The sequence below is a fragment of the Lepidochelys kempii genome, chromosome 28 (genome assembly GCF_965140285.1).
Source record: "Lepidochelys kempii isolate rLepKem1 chromosome 28, rLepKem1.hap1, whole genome shotgun sequence".
Classification (NCBI taxonomy): domain Eukaryota; kingdom Metazoa; phylum Chordata; order Testudines; family Cheloniidae; genus Lepidochelys; species Lepidochelys kempii.
The window spans coordinates 1466996-1484844 of record NC_136407.1 but is presented as its reverse complement, the minus strand read 5'-3'; the positions used below and the strand labels follow the sequence as shown (position 1 = coordinate 1484844).

General features: G+C 63.7%; 3 protein-coding genes across 6 annotated transcripts; all 3 read left to right on the top strand.

The window, feature by feature from the left end:
* Window positions 1-2167: 2167 nt before the first annotated feature.
* LOC140904529 (thialysine N-epsilon-acetyltransferase-like) lies at window positions 2168-6709 on the top strand. 2 transcript variants are annotated; one of them, XM_073326921.2, is made up of 6 exons: window positions 2168-2293; window positions 2632-2686; window positions 2995-3078; window positions 4663-4761; window positions 5448-5488; window positions 6513-6709. In XM_073326921.2, the coding sequence occupies exons 1-6, from the start codon at window positions 2231-2233 to the stop codon at window positions 6687-6689; spliced, it is 519 nt and encodes a 172-aa protein (XP_073183022.2). In that variant the 5' UTR covers window positions 2168-2230; the 3' UTR covers window positions 6690-6709. The 2 variants fall into 2 exon arrangements, with proteins under 2 accessions (XP_073183022.2, XP_073183023.2); XM_073326922.2 differs by having other exon boundaries at window positions 2170-2272.
* Window positions 6710-7216: 507 nt separating this feature from the next.
* LOC140904524 (thialysine N-epsilon-acetyltransferase-like) lies at window positions 7217-13391 on the top strand. The gene is made up of 6 exons (XM_073326910.2): window positions 7217-10615; window positions 11094-11145; window positions 11373-11456; window positions 11901-12002; window positions 12672-12712; window positions 12931-13391. The coding sequence occupies exons 1-6, from the start codon at window positions 10541-10543 to the stop codon at window positions 13105-13107; spliced, it is 531 nt and encodes a 176-aa protein (XP_073183011.2). The 5' UTR covers window positions 7217-10540; the 3' UTR covers window positions 13108-13391.
* A 518-nt stretch (window positions 13392-13909) lies between these two features.
* Window positions 13910-17505, top strand: LOC140904523 (thialysine N-epsilon-acetyltransferase). Of its 3 annotated transcripts, XM_073326908.2 has the most exons (6): window positions 13919-14305; window positions 15151-15202; window positions 15446-15529; window positions 16191-16292; window positions 16642-16682; window positions 17056-17327. In XM_073326908.2, exons 1-6 carry the CDS (start codon window positions 14243-14245, stop codon window positions 17233-17235), a joined length of 522 nt encoding a protein of 173 aa, XP_073183009.1. In that variant the 5' UTR covers window positions 13919-14242; the 3' UTR covers window positions 17236-17327. The 3 variants fall into 3 exon arrangements, with proteins under 3 accessions (XP_073183010.2, XP_073183008.2, XP_073183009.1); XM_073326907.2 differs by lacking the exon at window positions 16642-16682 and having other exon boundaries at window positions 13914-14305; window positions 17056-17505; XM_073326909.2 differs by lacking the exons at window positions 15446-15529; window positions 16642-16682 and having other exon boundaries at window positions 13910-14305; window positions 17056-17505.
* Window positions 17506-17849: the final 344 nt, after the last annotated feature.

The following is a 17849-nucleotide window of genomic DNA, read 5'->3' as shown; positions in this document are numbered from 1 at the left end:
TCTGGGGCTGAATAAATCCCAGTTTGGTTTACAGTAAAACCGGATCCTTTGGCTTCATTTAATCCGGTGTCTAGTGGGTTAGAGTTGTCGGGGGACACTGCTGGGAGCCAGGACTCCTGGGTTCTCTCTGTGGCTCGGGGAGGGGGGGCTGGTGGGTTCGAGCAGGAGGGTGCTGGGAGCCAGGACTCCTGGGTTCTCTCTGTGGCTCGGGGAGGGGGGGCTGGTGGGTTCGAGCAGGAGGGGGCTGGGAGCCAGGACTCCTGGGTTCTCTCTGTGGCTCGGGGAGGGGGGGCTGGTGGGTTCGAGCAGGAGGGTGCTGGGAGCCAGGACTCCTGGGTTCTCTCTGTGGCTCGGGGAGGGGGGGCTGGTGGGTTCGAGCAGGAGGGTGCTGGGAGCCAGGACTCCTGGGTTCTCTCTGTGGCTCGGGGAGGGGGGGCTGGTGGGTTCGAGCAGGAGGGGGCTGGGAGCCAGGACTCCTGGGTTCCAGCTCCGGGAGGGGAGTGGGGGCTAGTGGTTTAGAGCAGGGGCAGGTAGTTGGGTCTGGCAGGGAGACCTAAATGGGGGGATCATCTCCCATGCCCCCCCTCCCCCCACGTTCCTCGCACGTTTCCCCGAGATTTGGTCCTTTCATGTTAATCATCAGCTCAAGTTTTACATCAGAATCTGCTGACTCTTAAATGAAAAAGACCCACGTGGGGGGGGGACTGGCTGGCTCAGGGGGGCGGAGATGGGGCAGGGGCCTGTCTGCTCAGGGGGGCACCGGCTCCCCTCTGGCCCCAGGGCAGGGACTGGCTGGCTCGGGGGGGCAGGGAATGGGGCACAGGGCCTGTCCGCTCTAGAGGCCGCTGCCTCTGGGGGGCTGTGTCGCTCAGTAGGGGGTGGGGCAGGGGGGTAGGAATCGTCAGCGGCTGCCCTAGCCACCGTGGTCCCTTGCCCATGGGGCAGAGGGGTCAGGGTACGGGCCTGACATGTCCTGTGATTCTCAACAGCTCTGGATTCCCTGAGACTCACCCTTGGCCCCCATTCGGGGTCTCTCCGGCTCATGGCCAAGGGACGCCGGGACTCCTGGGTTCTCTCCCTGGCTCTGGGATGGGGGGCTGGTGGGTTAGAGCAGGAGGGGGCTGGGAGCCAGGACTCCTGGGCTCTATCCCCAGCTTTCAGATTGTGTGTCTTGAATTCCAGCCCCCCCACCGACCTACGAAACATCCCTCCCCTCCCACAGGTGGGCAGAGAACCCAGGAGTCCTGAATCCCACCCTACTCCCCTCCCAGATCTCAGCCCATAACCCAGAAGCCCCCACTCCATTTTAGTTCCCCATCTGTTCACACACGCTCACTATCCTCACGCCCCACTCCCCAGAGCCACCCTCAAACCTGGCCCCATTTCCTCCACCCGAAACCCAGCTGTGGCTGCAGTCCCACCCCCCACTCCCAGGTCCCCTTTTGCTCCCTACGCGGGGAGATGGAGTCACCATCCCTCTGGTCCCAAGCTCCTTTGCAATCAGAAGTTGCTTGGTGTGAGAGGTGGGATCCCCTCTGTTTGGTGTCAGAGGTGGGATCCCCTCTGTTTGGTGTGAGAGGTAGGATCCCCTCTGTTTGGTGTCAGGGTGGGATCCCCTCTGTTTGGTGTCAGAGGTGGGATCCCCTCTGTTTGGTGTCAGGGGTGGGATCCCCTCTGTTTGGTGTGAGAGGTGGGATCCCCTCTGTTTGGTGTCAGCGGTGGGATCCCCTCTGTTTGGTGTCAGGGGTGGGATCCCCTCTGTTTGGTGTGAGAGGTGGGATCCCCTCTGTTTGGTGTCAGGGTGGGATCCCCTCTGTTTGGTGTCAGGGGTGGGATCCCCTCTGTTTGGTGTGAGAGGTGGGATCCCCTCTGTTTGGTGTCAGGGGTGGGATCCCCTCTGTTTGGTGTGAGAGGTAGGATCCCCTCTGTTTGGTGTGAGAGGTGGGATCCCCTCTGTTTGGTGTCAGGGGTGGGATCCCCTCTGTTTGGTGTCAGGGGTGGGATCCCTCTGTTTGGTGTCAGCGGTGGGATGGCTCCTTCCTGCCTGGCACCCCCTCCTGGCGCTGAGGGAACTGGTTCGCAGCCATTTGAGACTCAAAGGTTGGACAAAACTCCTCCCTCTAACTGTGTAGCCCCACCCCACCCCCACCTCCCCCCGGCAGCTGCTCTTAAAGGGGCAGAGGGAGTCCAAGGGCCAGGAGGGAAAAAGGCAGAGGAGGGACCCGGTACCATGAACTGCATCATCCGACCGTGCACGGTGAAGGACTGCAAGGTCATCCTGCAGTTCATCAAGGTCAGGGAAGGGAGGGGTCCTGGTTCCCAGCCCCCCCGCCCCCTCCCCCCGCTCTAATCCACCAGCCCCCACTCCCCTCCCAAACCCAGGGAGAGAACCCAGGAGTCCTGGCTCCCAGCCTCCCCCTCTGCTTTAACCCACCAGCCCCCGCTGCCTCCCCACAGCTGGGGAGAGAACCCAGGTGTCCAGAGGTCGCCCCCCACCCCCCTACGATCCTGCTGTAGCAGAGAGAGGCTCAGGATGGGGGTGGCAGGGGGCTGGCCCTTCGGGGCAGGAGGCTGGGGCCCAGGGGACAGCGGTGGCTCTGGGGCACTCAGAGGGGGGGCTGTCTGTTGCAGGAGATTGCCGTCCATTACAGGGTGCCCCCTATCGAAGTGAAAGTCACCCTGGAAGGTAAGAGCCCTCAGGGCGTTGGGGGGCTCTGGCGGAGGGGGAGGGAGCCCGGGCAGAGGGGGAGGGGTCCTAGCAGAGAGGGAGGAATGGGGGGCAGAGGGGGAGGGGGCCCGGGGAGGGTAGTCCTAGCAGTGACGGGTGCTGGGGGGGTGTCTTTGGCTCTGCACACCCCTTGCCCCACAGCTCTGGCTCCCTCCCATTCGGCAGTGCCCCCCACCGGTGCCCCACTCCGGTGTGCCCCTTTCTCACACCCTGCGGGGGTGGGGGGGTGCTGGGCCCTGACACGTGTCTCTGCTTCCCCTGCCCAGTGCTGAGAGAGGACGGGTTCGGGGCACAACCCCAGTACGACTGCTACGTGGCGGAGCTGCCCCCACAGCAGACGAACAAGGAGGGTAGGTGTGATCGCTCGTGCAACGCCGCCCCCTGGTGATGTGTGATCACTAGTGCGACAATGCCCCCTGGTGGTGTGTGATCGCTCGTGCAACGCCGCCCCCCAGTGGTGTGTGATCGCTGGTGCAACGCCGCCCCCTGGTGTGTGTGACCGCTTGTGCGACGCCGCCCCCTGGTGTGTGTGATCGCTCGTGCAATGCCGCCCCCCCGGTGGTGTGTGATTGCTCGTGCGACGCTGCCCCCTGGTGGTGTGTGATCGCTCGTGCGACGCTGCCCCCCTGGTGGTGTGTGATCGCTCGTGCGACGCCGCCCCCTGGTGGTGTGTGACCGCTCGTGCAACGCCGCCCCCTGCTGGTGTGTGACCGCTCGTACGACGACGCCCCCCCGGTGGTGCGTGACCGCTCGTGCGACGCCGCCCCCTGCTGTGTGTGATCGCTCGTGCGACGACGCCCCCTGCTGGTGTGTGATCGCTCGTGCGACGCCGCCCCCTGGTGGTGTGTGATCGCTCGTGCGACGCCGCCCCCTGGTGGTGTGTGATCACTAGTGCGACAATGCCCCCTGGTGGTGTGTGATCGCTCGTGCAACGCCGCCCCCCAGTGGTGCGTGATCGCTCGTGCGACGCCGCCCCCTCGTGGTGTGTGACCGCTTGAGCGACGCTGCCCCCTGGTGGTGTGTGATCGCTCGTGCGACACCGCCCCCGGTGATGTGTGATCGCTCGTGCGACGCCGCCCCCTGGTGGTGTGTGACCGCTCGTGCGATGCCGCCCCCTGGTGGTGCGTGACCGCTCGTGCGACGCCGCCCCCTGGTGGTGCGTGACCGCTCGTGCGACGCTGCCCCCTGGTGGTGTGTGACCGCTCGTGCGACGCCGCCCCCTGGTGGTGTGTGATCGCTCGTGCGACGCCGCCCCCTGGTGGTGCGTGACCGCTCGTGCGACGCCGCCCCCTGGTGGTGCGTGATCGTTCGTGCGACGCCGCCCCCTGCTGGTGTGTGACCGCTCATGCGACGCCGCCCCCTGCTGGTGTGTGACCGCTTGTACGACGACGCCCCCCCCGGTGGTGTGTGATCGCTCGTGCGACGCCGCCCCGGTGGTGTGTGATCGCTCGTGCGACGCCGCCCCCTCGTGGTGTGTGACCGCTTGTGCGACGCTGCCCCCTGGTGGTGTGTGATCGCTCGTGCGACACCGCCCCCCAGTGATGTGTGATCGCTCGTGCGACGCCGCCCCCTGGTGGTGCGTGACCGCTCGTGCGATGCCGCCCCCTGGTGGTGTGTGATCGCTCGTGCGACGCCGCCCCCTGGTGGTGTGTGATCGCTCGTGCGACGCCGCCCCCCGGTGATGCGTGATCGCTCGTGCGACGACGCCCCCTGGTGGTGCGTGACCGCTCGTGCGACGCCGCCCCCTGGTGGTGTGCACATGTCTGCCCCACGCTGGCGGGGATGCCGAGCGGCTCCCTGTGTGTCATGGTCCCCGTACAGCTACCGGCCACTGTCGCTGCGGAGGTGCGGGGGGGGGGTCGAGGGGCTACCCCGGCCCCGGGGTGATGCCCACGGATCCTGCCCCAGCCCGAAGCTGCAGGGTTCCCCCACAGGTGGCATCGTGGGCTACGTCCTGTCCAGCTTCACGTACAGCGCCTGGAAGGGCAGGAACCTCTACGTGGACAATCTCTACGTTCAGCCGCAGTTCAGAGGTACGGCCGGGCCAGGGCCAGGGGGAGGACCCAGGAGTCCGGGCCCTCTGCCCCCCCTCCCCCGCTCTGCCCCACCAGCCCCCGCTCCCCTCCTAGAGCCGGGGAGAGAACCCAGGCATCCTGGCCCCGCCAGCTCCCCCCTGTTCTAACCCACCAGCCCCCACTCCTCTCCCAGAGCCGGGGAGAGAACCCAGGCGTCCTGGCTCCCAGCTCCCCCCTGCTCTAACCCACCAGCCTCCACTCCCCTCCTAGAGCCAGAGAGAGAACCCAGGCGTCCTGGCTCCCAGCTCCCCCCTGCTCTAACCCACCAGCCTGCACTCCCCTCCCAGAGCCAGAGAGAGAACCCAGGCGTCCTGGCTCCCAGCTCCCCCCTGCTCTAACCCACCAGCCCCCGCTCCCCTCCCAGAGCTGGGGAGAGAACCCAGGAGTCCTGGCTCCCAGCTCCCCCCTCTTCTAACCCACCACCCTCCGCTCCCCTCCCAGAGCCGGGGAGAGAACCCAGGCGTCCTGGCTCCCAACTCCCCCCTGTTCTAACCCACTAGCCCCCACTCCCCTCCCAGAGCCGGGGAGAGAACCCAGGAGTCCTGGCTCCTTGCCCCCCCTGCTCTAACCCACCAGCCCCCACTCCCCTCCCAGAGCCGGGGAGAGAACCCAGGAGTCCGGGCTCAGTTGTGTTCCTCCCACAGGCCAGCAGATCGGGAAGCGGCTGATCGAGAAGGCTGCCCAGGTGAGTTTCGGTCACTGGCGGTGCGGGGGGGTAGAGGGCTGCTCAACTCTAACCCCCACACCCCACCCTGAGCCCCCCAACTCTGCCCTAAGGAACAAACCCCTCTTTGTTGGGGTCACCAGCCCCACCCCCCACCTGTCTGACTGGCCCCAACCCGTGTCATCTGAGACCTCGTACTTCATCACAGCAATGGGCCAGGATTGGGGCGACTAACCTGTGTGTGTGAGAGACACCCCAGCCCTCTGCCCCCCGCCATCGCACACACCTCCCTGTGTGTCCTATGCCCTGCACTGCTACCAGGTAGCAGAGATTACCCCTGCAGAAACGAGTCTAACCCCTGTCTCTGTTCCTCTGTGTCAGTCCTGTGCCCCACACTGCCCCCAGTAGCAGAGATTCCCCCCCACAACAGTGGATCTAACCCTTCTCTCTACTCCTCCATGTGTCCTATGCCCCACATTGCTCCCTGGTAGCGGAGATTCCCCCTGAAGAAACGAGTCTAACCCCTTTCTCTGCTCCTCCATGTATCCTGTGCCCCAGACTGCCACCCAGTAGTGGAGATTCCTCCCTGCAACAGTGGGTCTAACTCCTCTCTCTGATCCTCCATGTGTCCTAGGCCCCCGCACTGCTGCCAGGTAGCAGAGATTCCCCCACAGCAGTGCGTTTAACCTCTTTCTCTGCTCCTCAGTGTGTCCTATGCCCCATATTCCCCCCAGGTAGCCGAGATTCCCCCCCACCACAACACCAAATCTAAATTCTTTTTCTGCTCCTCCATGTGTCCTATGCCCCGCACTGCCCCTCAGCAGCAAAGATTCCCCCCACAGCAGCTGGTCTAACCCCTTTCTCTGCTCCTCCATGTGTCCAATGCCCTGCACTGACCCCTGGTAGTGGAGATTCCCCACACAGCGATGGTCTAACCCCTCTCTCTGCTCCTCTGTGTGTCCTATGCCCTGCACTGCCCCCCCAGTAGCGAAGATTCCCCCAGCAGCAGCGGGTCTAACCCCTCTCTCTTTGCTGCCCCCTGCAGGCAGCCGTGGCCAAGGGCTGTGGCCAGCTCCGCATGCATATAGCCAAGTGGAAGACCAACGAAATGGGCTTCCTGGCCAGGCAGGGCGGCCAGGATCTGACGGCCAAGGAGGGCTGGAGCCTCTTCCACCTCAAAGAGGACGCCCTGCGGAGACTGGCAGCCCGGAGCAAATTTTAGGGCCTGGGGGGGGGGGACAGAGCCCAGATGGGTTGGGGGGGCTGGGGGTTCTCCCGAGGGAGTGAGCATCTCCGGGGGCGGGGGGATTCCCCAGTGGGGTGGGAGGAGGGGGTTGTCTCCATAACTCCCAAGGGATGGGCGGGTCCGCAGAGAGGGGGAGGGGGTTAAAGAGGGGGGGTCTGATGGGGATGGGGGTCTGATGGGGATGGGGTTAGCCCTAGCCCTGGTGGGACGTGAGGAGCTGGTTTTCCCAGTGCCCCAACCCCCACCCCCCACCCCCGAAAAATTACCGGGCGGCTGGTGTGGGCCTGGCTGGTGACGTCAGGGTGATTCTTGCTGGAAGGCCCGAAAAATAAATGCTTTAATGGACATGGGGAAGTGAAGCCAGGACTCCTGGGTTCTCTCCCTGGCTCTGGGAGGGGAGTGGGGGCTGGTGGATTAGAACGGCGGGGGGGGCAGCCAGGACTCCTGGGTTCTCTCCCTGGCTCTGGGAGGGGAGTGGGGGCTGGTGGGTTAGAACTGGGGGGCTGGGAGTCAGGACTCCTGGGTTCTCTCCCTGGCTCTGGGATGGGGGTGAGGGCTGGTGGGTTAGGGCAGGCAGCTGGGATCCAGGACTCCTGGGTTCTCTCCCCGGCTCTGGGAGGGGAGTAGGGGGCTGTTGGTTAGGGCGGGGGACAGGGCTGTGGTGGATTTGCCGTTCCCTGCCGTGGATTATCGGTGCCGTATCAAGCTGGCAGTGGGGTCCCGGGGGCCGGGTGGGATCCCGGGGGGGCGGTTGGGGCCCGCACAGGAAGGCAGAGCCCAGTGGGACCTGAGACCTCTCTGACCCAAGGACTCGGGGACGGTTCGAGAACCCGAGAGGGTCCATCTGACGGCCTCTGGGCCCCATCCTGAGCTCCCCCGACCGGCCGGGGGCACCTGCTCCGTGGCCAGGAAAACCGAGATGAAATGGGGGGGCACAGAGGCCGGGGGGGGGCGGGACTGTGGTGCTGTGCCAAGGAAGAGATTGGCAGGACGTAGGGCCAAGATGCCAGGCAGCCGGGCGCCCCACGTTCATCTCCCTGCTCCGAACCGGGCCAGCGAGCGGCTCGGGGGCCCTGGATGTGACCCCAAATTCCACCCTCGGCCTGAGAGAACTTCCCAGCCTTCATCCCGCTCCCCTGCCAGAGCGGGGGAGAACCCAGGAGTCCTGGCTCCCAGCCTCCCCGCCCCCCCCCCGCTCTAACCCACCTGCCCTCACTCTCCTGCCAGAGCCCGGGGGAGAACCCAGGCGTCCTGCCCCCTGCATTCCCAGCCCTTAACCATTAAACCACCTAGTTTTGGGGCTGGATAATTTTTACCTTCCTTTCCAGCCCGCCGCTGCCCCCTCCATGAGATCTTTGTGCCACGTCGATCCCTTCCCCCCAGCATGTGATCAGTGAGTGGGGCAGAGGGCGACCCCCCCCATGCCCCCTGAGAGGCTTGTCAGCTGAGCAGCGATGGACCTCGACCCCCAGCTTAGTGATTAGGTTCCCTGAGGGGCCCCCTGCCCTGCACAGGGGCCTGCCCCTCTCTGCCCATCTGTGGGGCCCCTAGCCAGGGGACTGAGGCCGACCAGACTGAGCAGATCCCACCCACCCCCACCCCGTGGCCCCGAACCAGCCCACGGAGGAGCCCAGCAGGCGGCCTGGCATTAGCCCACCTGCTGCAGGGCTGAGCCTGAGACCAGGCAGAGCTAGCCCGGGGCACCAGTGAGCCCCCACCGCCCCCAGGACCAGGCCTGGCTGTCCATCAGGGTACCGGGTACCCGCTTTGAGCCCGTCTGTGCAGCCAGCCCCATGCACATCTGTCCGGCTGTCCATCCACCCATCTCCATCCATATCTATCTACCCGTCCAGCCAGCCATCTGTGACGAAGCGGGACTGTTCTTAATGTTTCCTCTGAATAGTGTGGGGGTGCCTCAGTTTCCCCTAGGCAGTTCTTAAGTATCTAGGGGGTGGGGTAAGGGTGTATGATCATTGCAGAGCCCTAGAGGGCCGGTGTGTGCCTGGGTCTGGACACAGAGGATGGCCGACACCCTGTTTCCTGGCCACTGATGGCCTGGGCCCTTCCCCCCTGCGAGGTGAGAGCTAAAGGGTTGGAGAACAAAGGAATCCGGTGACCTCCTGGCCCGGGAAAGGGACAAAGCCCAGAGGAGGGGGGGGGCTAGAGAGAGTTTCAGTTTGGGGCTGGCTGGAGACATGGAGTGAAGGTCAGATGTGGTTGTCTGGCTCACTGCCCCCCAAAATGGACCCAGCTGAGGGGTCCCGGTCTCTGCACCTACAAGCTCTGTGTTAGACCATGTCCCTGTCGTCTAATAAACCTTCTGTGTTACCGGCTGGCTGAGAGTCCCGTCTGACTGCGGAGTTGGGGGGCAGGACCCCTCTGGCTTCCCCAGGACCCCACCTGGGCGGACTCACTGTGGGAAGCACACGGAGGGGCAGAGGAGGCTGAAGGCTCCGAGGTCAGACCCAGGAAGGGGGAAAATGTGTGAGCTGGGTGTCCTGAAGACAGGCTGCTCCCCGAGAGGAGACTCCCCAGAGTCCTGCCTGGCTTCATGGGGAGCAGTTCCAGAGCATCGCCCAGGGACTCCGTGACACCATCCCTCCATCCATCCATGTCTATCTATCTGTCCATCCATCTGTCCATCCATCCCCATGTCCAGCTGTCCATCCATCCATCCATATCTATCTATCCATCCATCCGACCATCCGTCCATCCATATCTACCTACCCATCCATCCATCCCCATGTCCAGCTATCCATCCATATCTATCTACCCATCCATCCATCCGTCCATCCGTCCGTCCATCCATCCATGTCTATCTATCTGTCCATCCATCCATCTGTCCATCCCCATGTCCAGCTGTCCATCCACTCATCTACCCATCCAACCACCTGTCTGTCCATCCATATCTACCTACCTATCTGTCCATCCATCCATCTGTCCATCCAACCCCACACACCTCTGTCCATCCATCCATCTACCCATCCACCCATCCATCTGTCCATCCAACCCCATGTACCTCTGTCCATCCTTCCATCCACCCATCTAGCCATCTCTATCTATCCATCCATCCACCCACCCACCCACCTCTCCCATATGGCCATCCATCCCCCATGCACCTCTGTCCATCCATCCATCTATGCATCCATCCATACCCATCCATCTGTCCAACCCCACACACCTCTGTCCATCCGTACATCTACCCATCCATCCATACTCATCCATCCATCCATCCACTTCTACCATCTCTCCATCCAAATCCACATACCTCTGTCCATCCATCCATCCCCCCTCCTATCTACCGAGCCATCCCCATGCACGCTCACCTAGCTATCTATCCATCAATCCGTCCATCCATACACACAGCCCTCTATCCATCCCTCCCTATACAGCTCTCTCTCTCTCTCGCTGGATCCATCCTCCCCCATGGGTATAGCACCCAGCTTCTCCTGCCCCCCCCCCCATCTTCACCCCAAGGGCTCAGTTCCATGCTCACCACAGCCTGTCCCCACGGATGCACACTGGTCTTTGAGCTAGGAGTGTCTGTAGCTGGGGACACTGGCCCCTTTTACGTGGCTACCCCTGCCCCTCTGGCTCGGAGGGAGAGGTACCGTGGCTAACGTGTCTTGGATTCCAATTGGTGTCAGCAGTGGGATCCCATCTGGTTGGTGTTAGTGGTGGGGTTGCCTTCTACTTGGCGCCCCCTCCTGGCTCCATAGGGAACTGCAGACACGGAGGGCTCTCCATGTGGCTGGGACTCCTCCTCCTGGATATGTGACCGAAAGGCCAAAAGTCCAAGAGCCGAGAAGGGGGAGAGAGGAGAAGAGATGCCAGCAGCCATGAGCTATGTTGTCCGACCCTGGGCCCTGAGGGACCTCAAGGACGTCATGCAGCTGATTCGGGTGAGCAGCGGAGGGAAGCGTAATCGCACCCCGAGGGAATGGAGCTGCCCAGGGGTGGTAGCAACGGGTGGAAATAGAACCCAGGTGTCCTGGCTCCCAGCCTCCCCTGCTCTGACTGCTAGTTTCCCCTCCCTTCCCCTACCCAAGCCAGGATAGAACCCAGGAGTCCTGGATTCAGCTGGAAAGTTCCCCATTCCCAGGGTAGCAGGGATGTGGGCACGTCAACAAGGGGTGTTGAGATGCAGTCACCTCTGGGGCGGGGCAGCTGGTTACCCAGGGACCCCTCACCTGACACTGAGATGCGGCCACCTCTGCAGCGGGGCGGCTGGTGACCCAGGGACCCCTCGCCCGGCATGGAGAAACGACCACCTATGGGGCGGGGCAGCGGGTTACACAGGGACCCCCTCTCCTGGCGCTGAGATGCGGCCACCTCTGGGGCAGGGCGGCTGGTTACACAGGGTCTGTCATCTCTCAACAGGAAGGGGCAAAGTTTCACAAGGCTTTGGATCAGGTCAAAACTACCCCCGAAGGTAAGTTAGTGGGGCTTTACCCATGAGCGACGTTCAGGGTTGGATTTCTGTGCCAGGGGGGCAGATGGGAGTTTCTTCACCCCACTCCTTGATGAAATTCCTCCCCCCCCCCCCGCTCTAACCACTAGTCCCCACTCCCCTCCCAGAGCCAAGGAGAGAACCCAGGAGTCCTGGCTCCCAGCCCTGCCTGGATCCAGCCAGTTTCTGTTTATTCTCTCTGCCTGCAGCGCTCAGGGAGGACGGCTTCGGGAGGCACCCCAAGTTTGGCTGTCTGGTAGCCGAAGTTTCCCGTGACCACAGGAGCAAAGACGGTGAGGCGTGGGAATATGTGGGGAGGGGGAGGGCAAATGGTATGGGGGCTGGGCAGTGTTTGGATGCGAGACTCACGTGCCCGCTGGCAGCAGGGCAGGGTCTCAGCGGGGGGCGCTGTTCTGCACAGAGTGAGGTGTTTGACTCCATAGGGTGCAGCTTATGTCACGCCGCACCCCAGAGGTGGGCGCATCTCGGTGCCGGGCGAGGGGTCCCCAGGTCACCCGCCACCCCGCCCCAGAGGTGGGTGCATCTCGGTGCCGGGCAAGGGGTCCCCGGGTCACCCGCCACCCTGCCCCAGAGGTGGGCGCATCTCGGTGCCGGGCAAGGGGTCACCGGGTCACCCACCGCCCCGCCCCAGAGGTGGGCACATAGCAAGCCATCCAAGGGGCTAAATCTTTGCCGGCTGCAATCCTTGTCTCTGCCTTCGAGGCTGGTTTCTCCAGGGCACACCATCGTCGGGTACCAGTTCCATTATTTCAGATACTGCACCTGGCAAGGGCGGATCGTTTTCGGGGAGGATCTGTACGTCATGCCGGAGTTCAGAGGTAGGGGCGCTGTGGGGCAGGGGGCGGGGCGGGGGGCTCAGCAGGGGGCGCTCTCCCCTGGCAGAGCAGGGCTGGCACCAGGGCGGCTCTTATGGGCACTGGGGGGGCAGGGAGGGCTCTCCCCCAGCAGGGGGGGCTGGCCCCAGGGTGGCGATAGGGGGCGCTGTGGGGCAGGGAGCAGGGCAGGGGGCTCGGCAGCGGGCACTCTCTCCAGGCACCAAACTAATACTGTTCTGCCTTTCATGGAAACAATATTAAGGCCTGTTTATGCAAGACCTGCATGGGTCAGGGTTTGAACCCACATATCATCAGTGAGCAAGGGGTCCCTGGGTCACCCGCCGCCCCGCCCCAGAGGTGGCCGCATCTCGGCACCGGGCGGGGGGTCCCTGGGTCACCAGCCGCCCCGCCCCAGAGGTGGCCGCATCTCAGCGCCGGGCGGGGGGGTCCCTGGGTCACCAGCCGCCCCGCCCCAGAGGTGGCCGCATCTTAGCACCAAGCATACCCCTGATGTTCTAAAAGCCCTGCTCTAGGAATGATTGGGGGGCAGGCCTCCGGCGGGCGGGGGGCTGATGGGTTAGAGCAGGGGGGGGCTCGGAGCTAGCCAGGGTGTCACAGCAGCCCTGGGATGTACGAAGCTCGGAGCTAAGTGATTTATGTTCTTCTCTGCAGGCCAAGGGATTGGCACCAGTTTACTGAGCCAAGTGGCCAAGGTGAGGTTCGCTCCGAAATTCAGTCTCTCTTCCTCCCCGGACTGTGTGGGCCAAATCTGGGGTCAATGGGCCATTGCTCCGTCTGTGGGGCCAGACCCCCCAGGTAACATCTCTGGGGCCAAGCCTTGCTTTCTGGCATCAGAGCAGATAGGACGCTGCTGGTCCCACGCCGATGGGTGAGTCAGTAAAACAGCTCTGCCCTTCCGTCTCTCCCGCAGCTCGCACTGGCCCGCGGCTGCACCCAGTTCCAGTTCATGTCGGCCACCTGGAACCAGCCGGCCACGGCGCTGTACGAGAAACTGGGGGCCGTGGACATGACAGCGAGGGACAACTGGCTCGTCTGGCACATCGAGGGGCAGGCCATGGGGGAGATGGCGAAGCGGGCGACACAGTGAAGAGCTCTAGCTGGGGAGAGAACTCAGGAGTCCTGGCTCCCGGCCCCCCTCCGGCTCTCACCCTCCAGCCCCCACTCCCTTCCCAGAGCTGGGGAGAGAACCCAGGCGTCCTGCGGGTTCAATCCTGCCGCCGCCTGGATTTCGGCCCAGAATCCAGATCTGGCCGCAGCTCAATGCGCTGGCGAGAGACAGCACCATCGGGGGGTGTCACAGGGCGTGACCTGCCCCTGGGGGGCTCCTCGGGGCAGGGACCCCGCGCGGCCAATAAACAACGGTGTCAACTCGCTTGTGCATGATTCTGTGCTGGGGGGGGGAGTTGTATCTTTCAATCCCTTCAGGGCTGCTTTAGGAGGTGGGGCTGTGGGGGCTGGTGGGTGAGAGCAGGGGGGGCTGGGAGCCAGGATGCCTGGGTTCTCTCCCCGGCTCGGGGAGGGGAGTGGGGACTGGTGGGTTAGAGCAGGGGGGCAGGGAGCCAGGACTCCTGGGTTCTCTCCCCGGCTCGGGGAGGGGAGTGGGGACTGGTGGGTTAGAGCAGGGCGGGCTGGGAGCCAGGACTCCTGGGTTCTCTCCCTGGCTCTGGGAGGGGAGTGGGGGCTGGTGGTTAGAGCAGGGGGGGCTGGGAGCCAGGACTCCTGGGTTCTCTCCCCGGCTCGGGGAGGGGAGTGGGGACTGGTGGGTGAGAGCAGGGGGGCAGGGAGCCAGGACTCCTGGGTTCTCTCCCCGGCTCGGGGAGGGGAGTGGGGACTGGTGGGTTAGAGCAGGGGGGGGGTGGGAGCCAGGACTCCTGGGTTCTCTCTCCATCGCTGGGGGGTGAGAGCAGCGGGGGCTGGGAGCCAGGACTCCTGGGTTCTCTCTCCATCTCTGGGAGGGGAGTGGGGCCAGGACTCCTGGGTTCCATTAGTTATTTCCGTGTTGAGAGCGTGAGGTTGAGTCTCTTTCATGGGCGCGGGGGGGGGGGGGGGAGAGGATTCTGCCCCACGGACAGTTGGACGGGGCAGCGGTTGTGGGGCAGAGCCAAATGCATGCTGGGAAATACAGTACTCTCTCTCCAGTCGGCGGCTCCCCACTCTGAGCTCCCAGAGCCTCGCCCCCACCCCCGGGACTTTGAACCCAGGCGATCGGCGAGGGAGGGGGCATGGAGTGCGTTGTCCGGCCCTGCAGGGCTGAAGACTGTGTGGAGGTCGTGCGGATGATAAAGGTTGGATGGGGACAGAACCCAGGCGTCCGGGCTCCCAGCGCCCCCCCCCGCCCCCCGCGCGCGGGCTCTCTAACCACCAGCCCCCACTCCCCTCCCAGAGCCGGGGAGAGAACCCAGGAGTCCTGGCTCCCAGCCCCCCCTGCTCTAACCACTAGCCCCCTCTCCCATCCCAGAGCCGGGGAGAGAACCCAGGCGTCCTGGCTCCCAGCCCCCCCGGCTCTAACCACCAGCCCCCACTCCCCTCCCAGAGCCGGGGAGAGAACCCAGGAGTCCTGGCTCCCAGTCCAGCCTGCTCTAACCCAGCGGCCCCCACTCTCCTCCCCAAGCCGGGGAGAGAACCCAGGAGTCCTGGTTCCCAGCCCCCATTGGTCTAACCCAGCGGCCCCCACTCTCCTCCCCAAGCCGGGGAGAGAACCCAGGAGTCCTGGTTCCCAGCCCCCATTGGTCTAACCCAGCGGCCCCCACTCCCCTCCCCGAGCCGGGGAGAGAACCCAGGAGTCCTGGCTCCCAGCCCCCACTGGTCTAACCCACCAGCCCACACTCCCCTCCCCTAGCCGGGGAGAGAAGGGGGTGCCTGGAGAGCTTTGGGGGTGCAGAATGGAGGGCCTGGGAAGAGGGAAGGAAATTGGGGGGGCTAGGGGGAGGGGAATTGGGGCTGGGGAGAAATGGCGGGGCTGGGTGGAGACAGGATTTCTCAGAGGCTGGAGGGAGGGTTGGGGAGGCTGAGAGAGGAATTGGATGGGGGGCCGACTGAGAGGGGAATTGAGGGGAGATCCCGGTGGTGCTGGTTGGGGGAGAAAGGAGTTGGGGGGTGCTGATCCACGGGCTCCCTTTCTGCCCCCCAGGAGCTGGCAGAGTTTGAGAAGCTCCCGGACCAGGTACAAATTAATGACCAAGGTGAGCTCTGCCCTTCCTCCCCCCCGCCGACGCCACCCTCCCCCCTTGGGATCTGGGTGCACACCCCCTCTTCCGGGGCAGGTGGGGAGAGAGGCAGCTGCGGGGCGGGTGGGGCGCATGGAGTGGGGTTTGTAGCTGCCCCAATTTGGGAGGGGGGCTGTGGGGGGGGGTTCAGGGAGGTGGGGGTTCTCTTTCCTCCCTGTCCCCCCATGTCTCCCCCTCACCCCCCAATATCCTCCCCAGTGCTCAGGGAAGATGGTTTTGCCAACGACCCTTTCTACAGATGTCTGGTGGCAGAGGTCCCGCCCGAACACCGGAGTCGAGACGGTAATGCACCCCCCGCCCCACAATGCCCGGGGGGGTACCCCCGACACCCGGCACAGTAATAATTCGGGGGACCCCAAGAGGCCGAAGACAGCCCACCGCCGCCGCCTCCCCACCCCAACTAGCTACCCCAGTTTTCCCTGATAGACTTAGCTCCCCCACCCCGGGCCATCCCTGACCCCAGCTCTGTGTCCCGGTGGCTCAGAAGTGGAGGTCGGGGGTCCAGCAGTGAGGATTTGGGAGGAGGTGGCTGAGGGGCTGAGTTTGGGGGGAAGATCCAGATCTTTGTCTCTTTTTCCTTCTGTCTGATTCACTTTTTCCATGGAGGGGACCCCCCTAAAATAGCTCCCAGGCCCCCCCTCAGCCAGGAATAGAACCCAGGAGTCCTGGCTCCCAGCCCCCCCCCACTCTAACCCACCAGCCCCCCACTCCCCTCCCAGAGCCAGGGATAGAATGGGGGGTGCCTGGAGAGCTTTGGGGGTGGAGAATGGGGGGCTGGGAGCAGGGAAAAGAATTTCAGGGGCTGGGAGATGGGGAATTGGGGGCTGGGTGAAGAAGGGATTTCTCAGAGGCTGGGGGAAGGGTTTGGGGGGACTGGAAGAGTATGAGGAATTTGGGGGTGCCTGAGGTGGGGGCAGCTGGTGAATTTTGTTCCCCGCCCCAGGACACACCGTCGTGGGGTACGGCCTCTATTTCTTCACCTACAGTACCTGGAAAGGCAGAAACATCTACATGGAAGACCTGTACGTCATGCCTGAGTTCAGAGGTACGGAACTGGGGGAGAGTGGCATTATTTGGGGTCCCCAACATAGACAGCCCCAATGATGCTTGCAAGGCAGTCACCCCAGGGGAAGAGGTAGGACACGGAAAAGTGGAGCAGAACCCAGGAGTCCTGGCTCCCAGCCCCCCCACTCTAACTCCCCAGCCCGCACTCCCCTCCCAGAGATGGAGAGAGAACCCAGGAGTCCTGGCTCCCAGCCCCCCTGCTCTAATTCCCCAGCCCCCACTCCCTTCCCAGAGCCGGGGAGAGAACCCAGGAGTCCTGGCTCCCAGCCCCACCCCAGCTCTAACCACTAGACCCTGCTCTTAAATTGCTGATTTCTCTCCCCACACAGGTAAAGGCATTGGCAAGAAGCTTATGAGTAAAATCGCAGAGGTAACAGGACATTGGACCCTTTGCCCTTTCTGATCCCTTCCTTTCCTTGCTCTCAGATTGCAAGCCAGCCCCCTAGGGGGATCATTGTTCCCACTTCTACCATGGGGGAAACTGAGGCACTGGCCTGGCTCCCAGCCTCTCCTGCTCTAGCCACCAGACCCCACTCCCCTCCCGGAGCTGGGGAGAGAACCCAGGAGTCCTGGCTCCCAGCCCCCACTCCCTTCCCAGAGCTGGGGAGAGAACCCAGGCGTCCTGGCTACCAGGCCCCCCTCCTCCCCCCAGCTCTAACCCAACAGCCCCCACTCCCCTCCCAGAGCTGCGGAGAGAACCCAGGAGTCCTGACTCCCAGCCACCCCCCGTTGATCCTTCTCAGATTGGTGTGGAGAACAGATGCACCCAGATGAAGTTTATGGTGCTGGACTGGAATCAAGCGGCCATCGACTTCTACCAGGGCCAGGGGGCGGTGGACCTCACGGCCGCGGAGGGCTGGCACTTCTTCCACTTCGAAGGAGATGCCCTGGAGCAGCTGTCGCAGGGGCAGCTGGGACAGTGACGTGGCCACCAGCCCCAACTCCCCTCCCAGAGCCGGGGAGAGAACCCAGGAGTCCTGCCTCCCACTCCTCTGCTGTAAACCTTCATAGATGCTCCTGTAAAACCCCTTTCCTCTGATCAGTTTGGTGGAGGGAGGGCGGTTTGGGGGTCAGGCAAGACTGTGTGAATGAGGATAGTGGGGTGAGGGGGAGGGGGTCTCTAGATCCACTGGGGTCCCGTGTTCCAGCAGGCCCCAGCGTCTAGTGCATGGAATAAAACCATGGCAAACAAATATTTGTCTGTGTCCAAATCACTCACCCCCAGGAATGTTGGGGTCGGAGTGGGGGGGCATATTCAGGTGGCAATCGGCGGGGGGGTGGGTGGGAAGTGTGCGGGGAGAGCTGCAGGGTATGGGGTGAGGGATTTCTGCATGACCCAATTCCCTGGGGCAGGAGTAGGGAGCGAGCGAGCCTAACTCCCCTGTGCTGAAATATCCGTTGAATAGTAGGGGAATCACCCATGGGGAGGTCGCAGTAGAGGGAGTATGACACACAGTGTCCAAATCATCCCTCTGTGGGCTTGGCTATCTCGGTCGGGGAGGTCTGGGCGTCACCCTGATCTCGGTCGTGAGCTAGT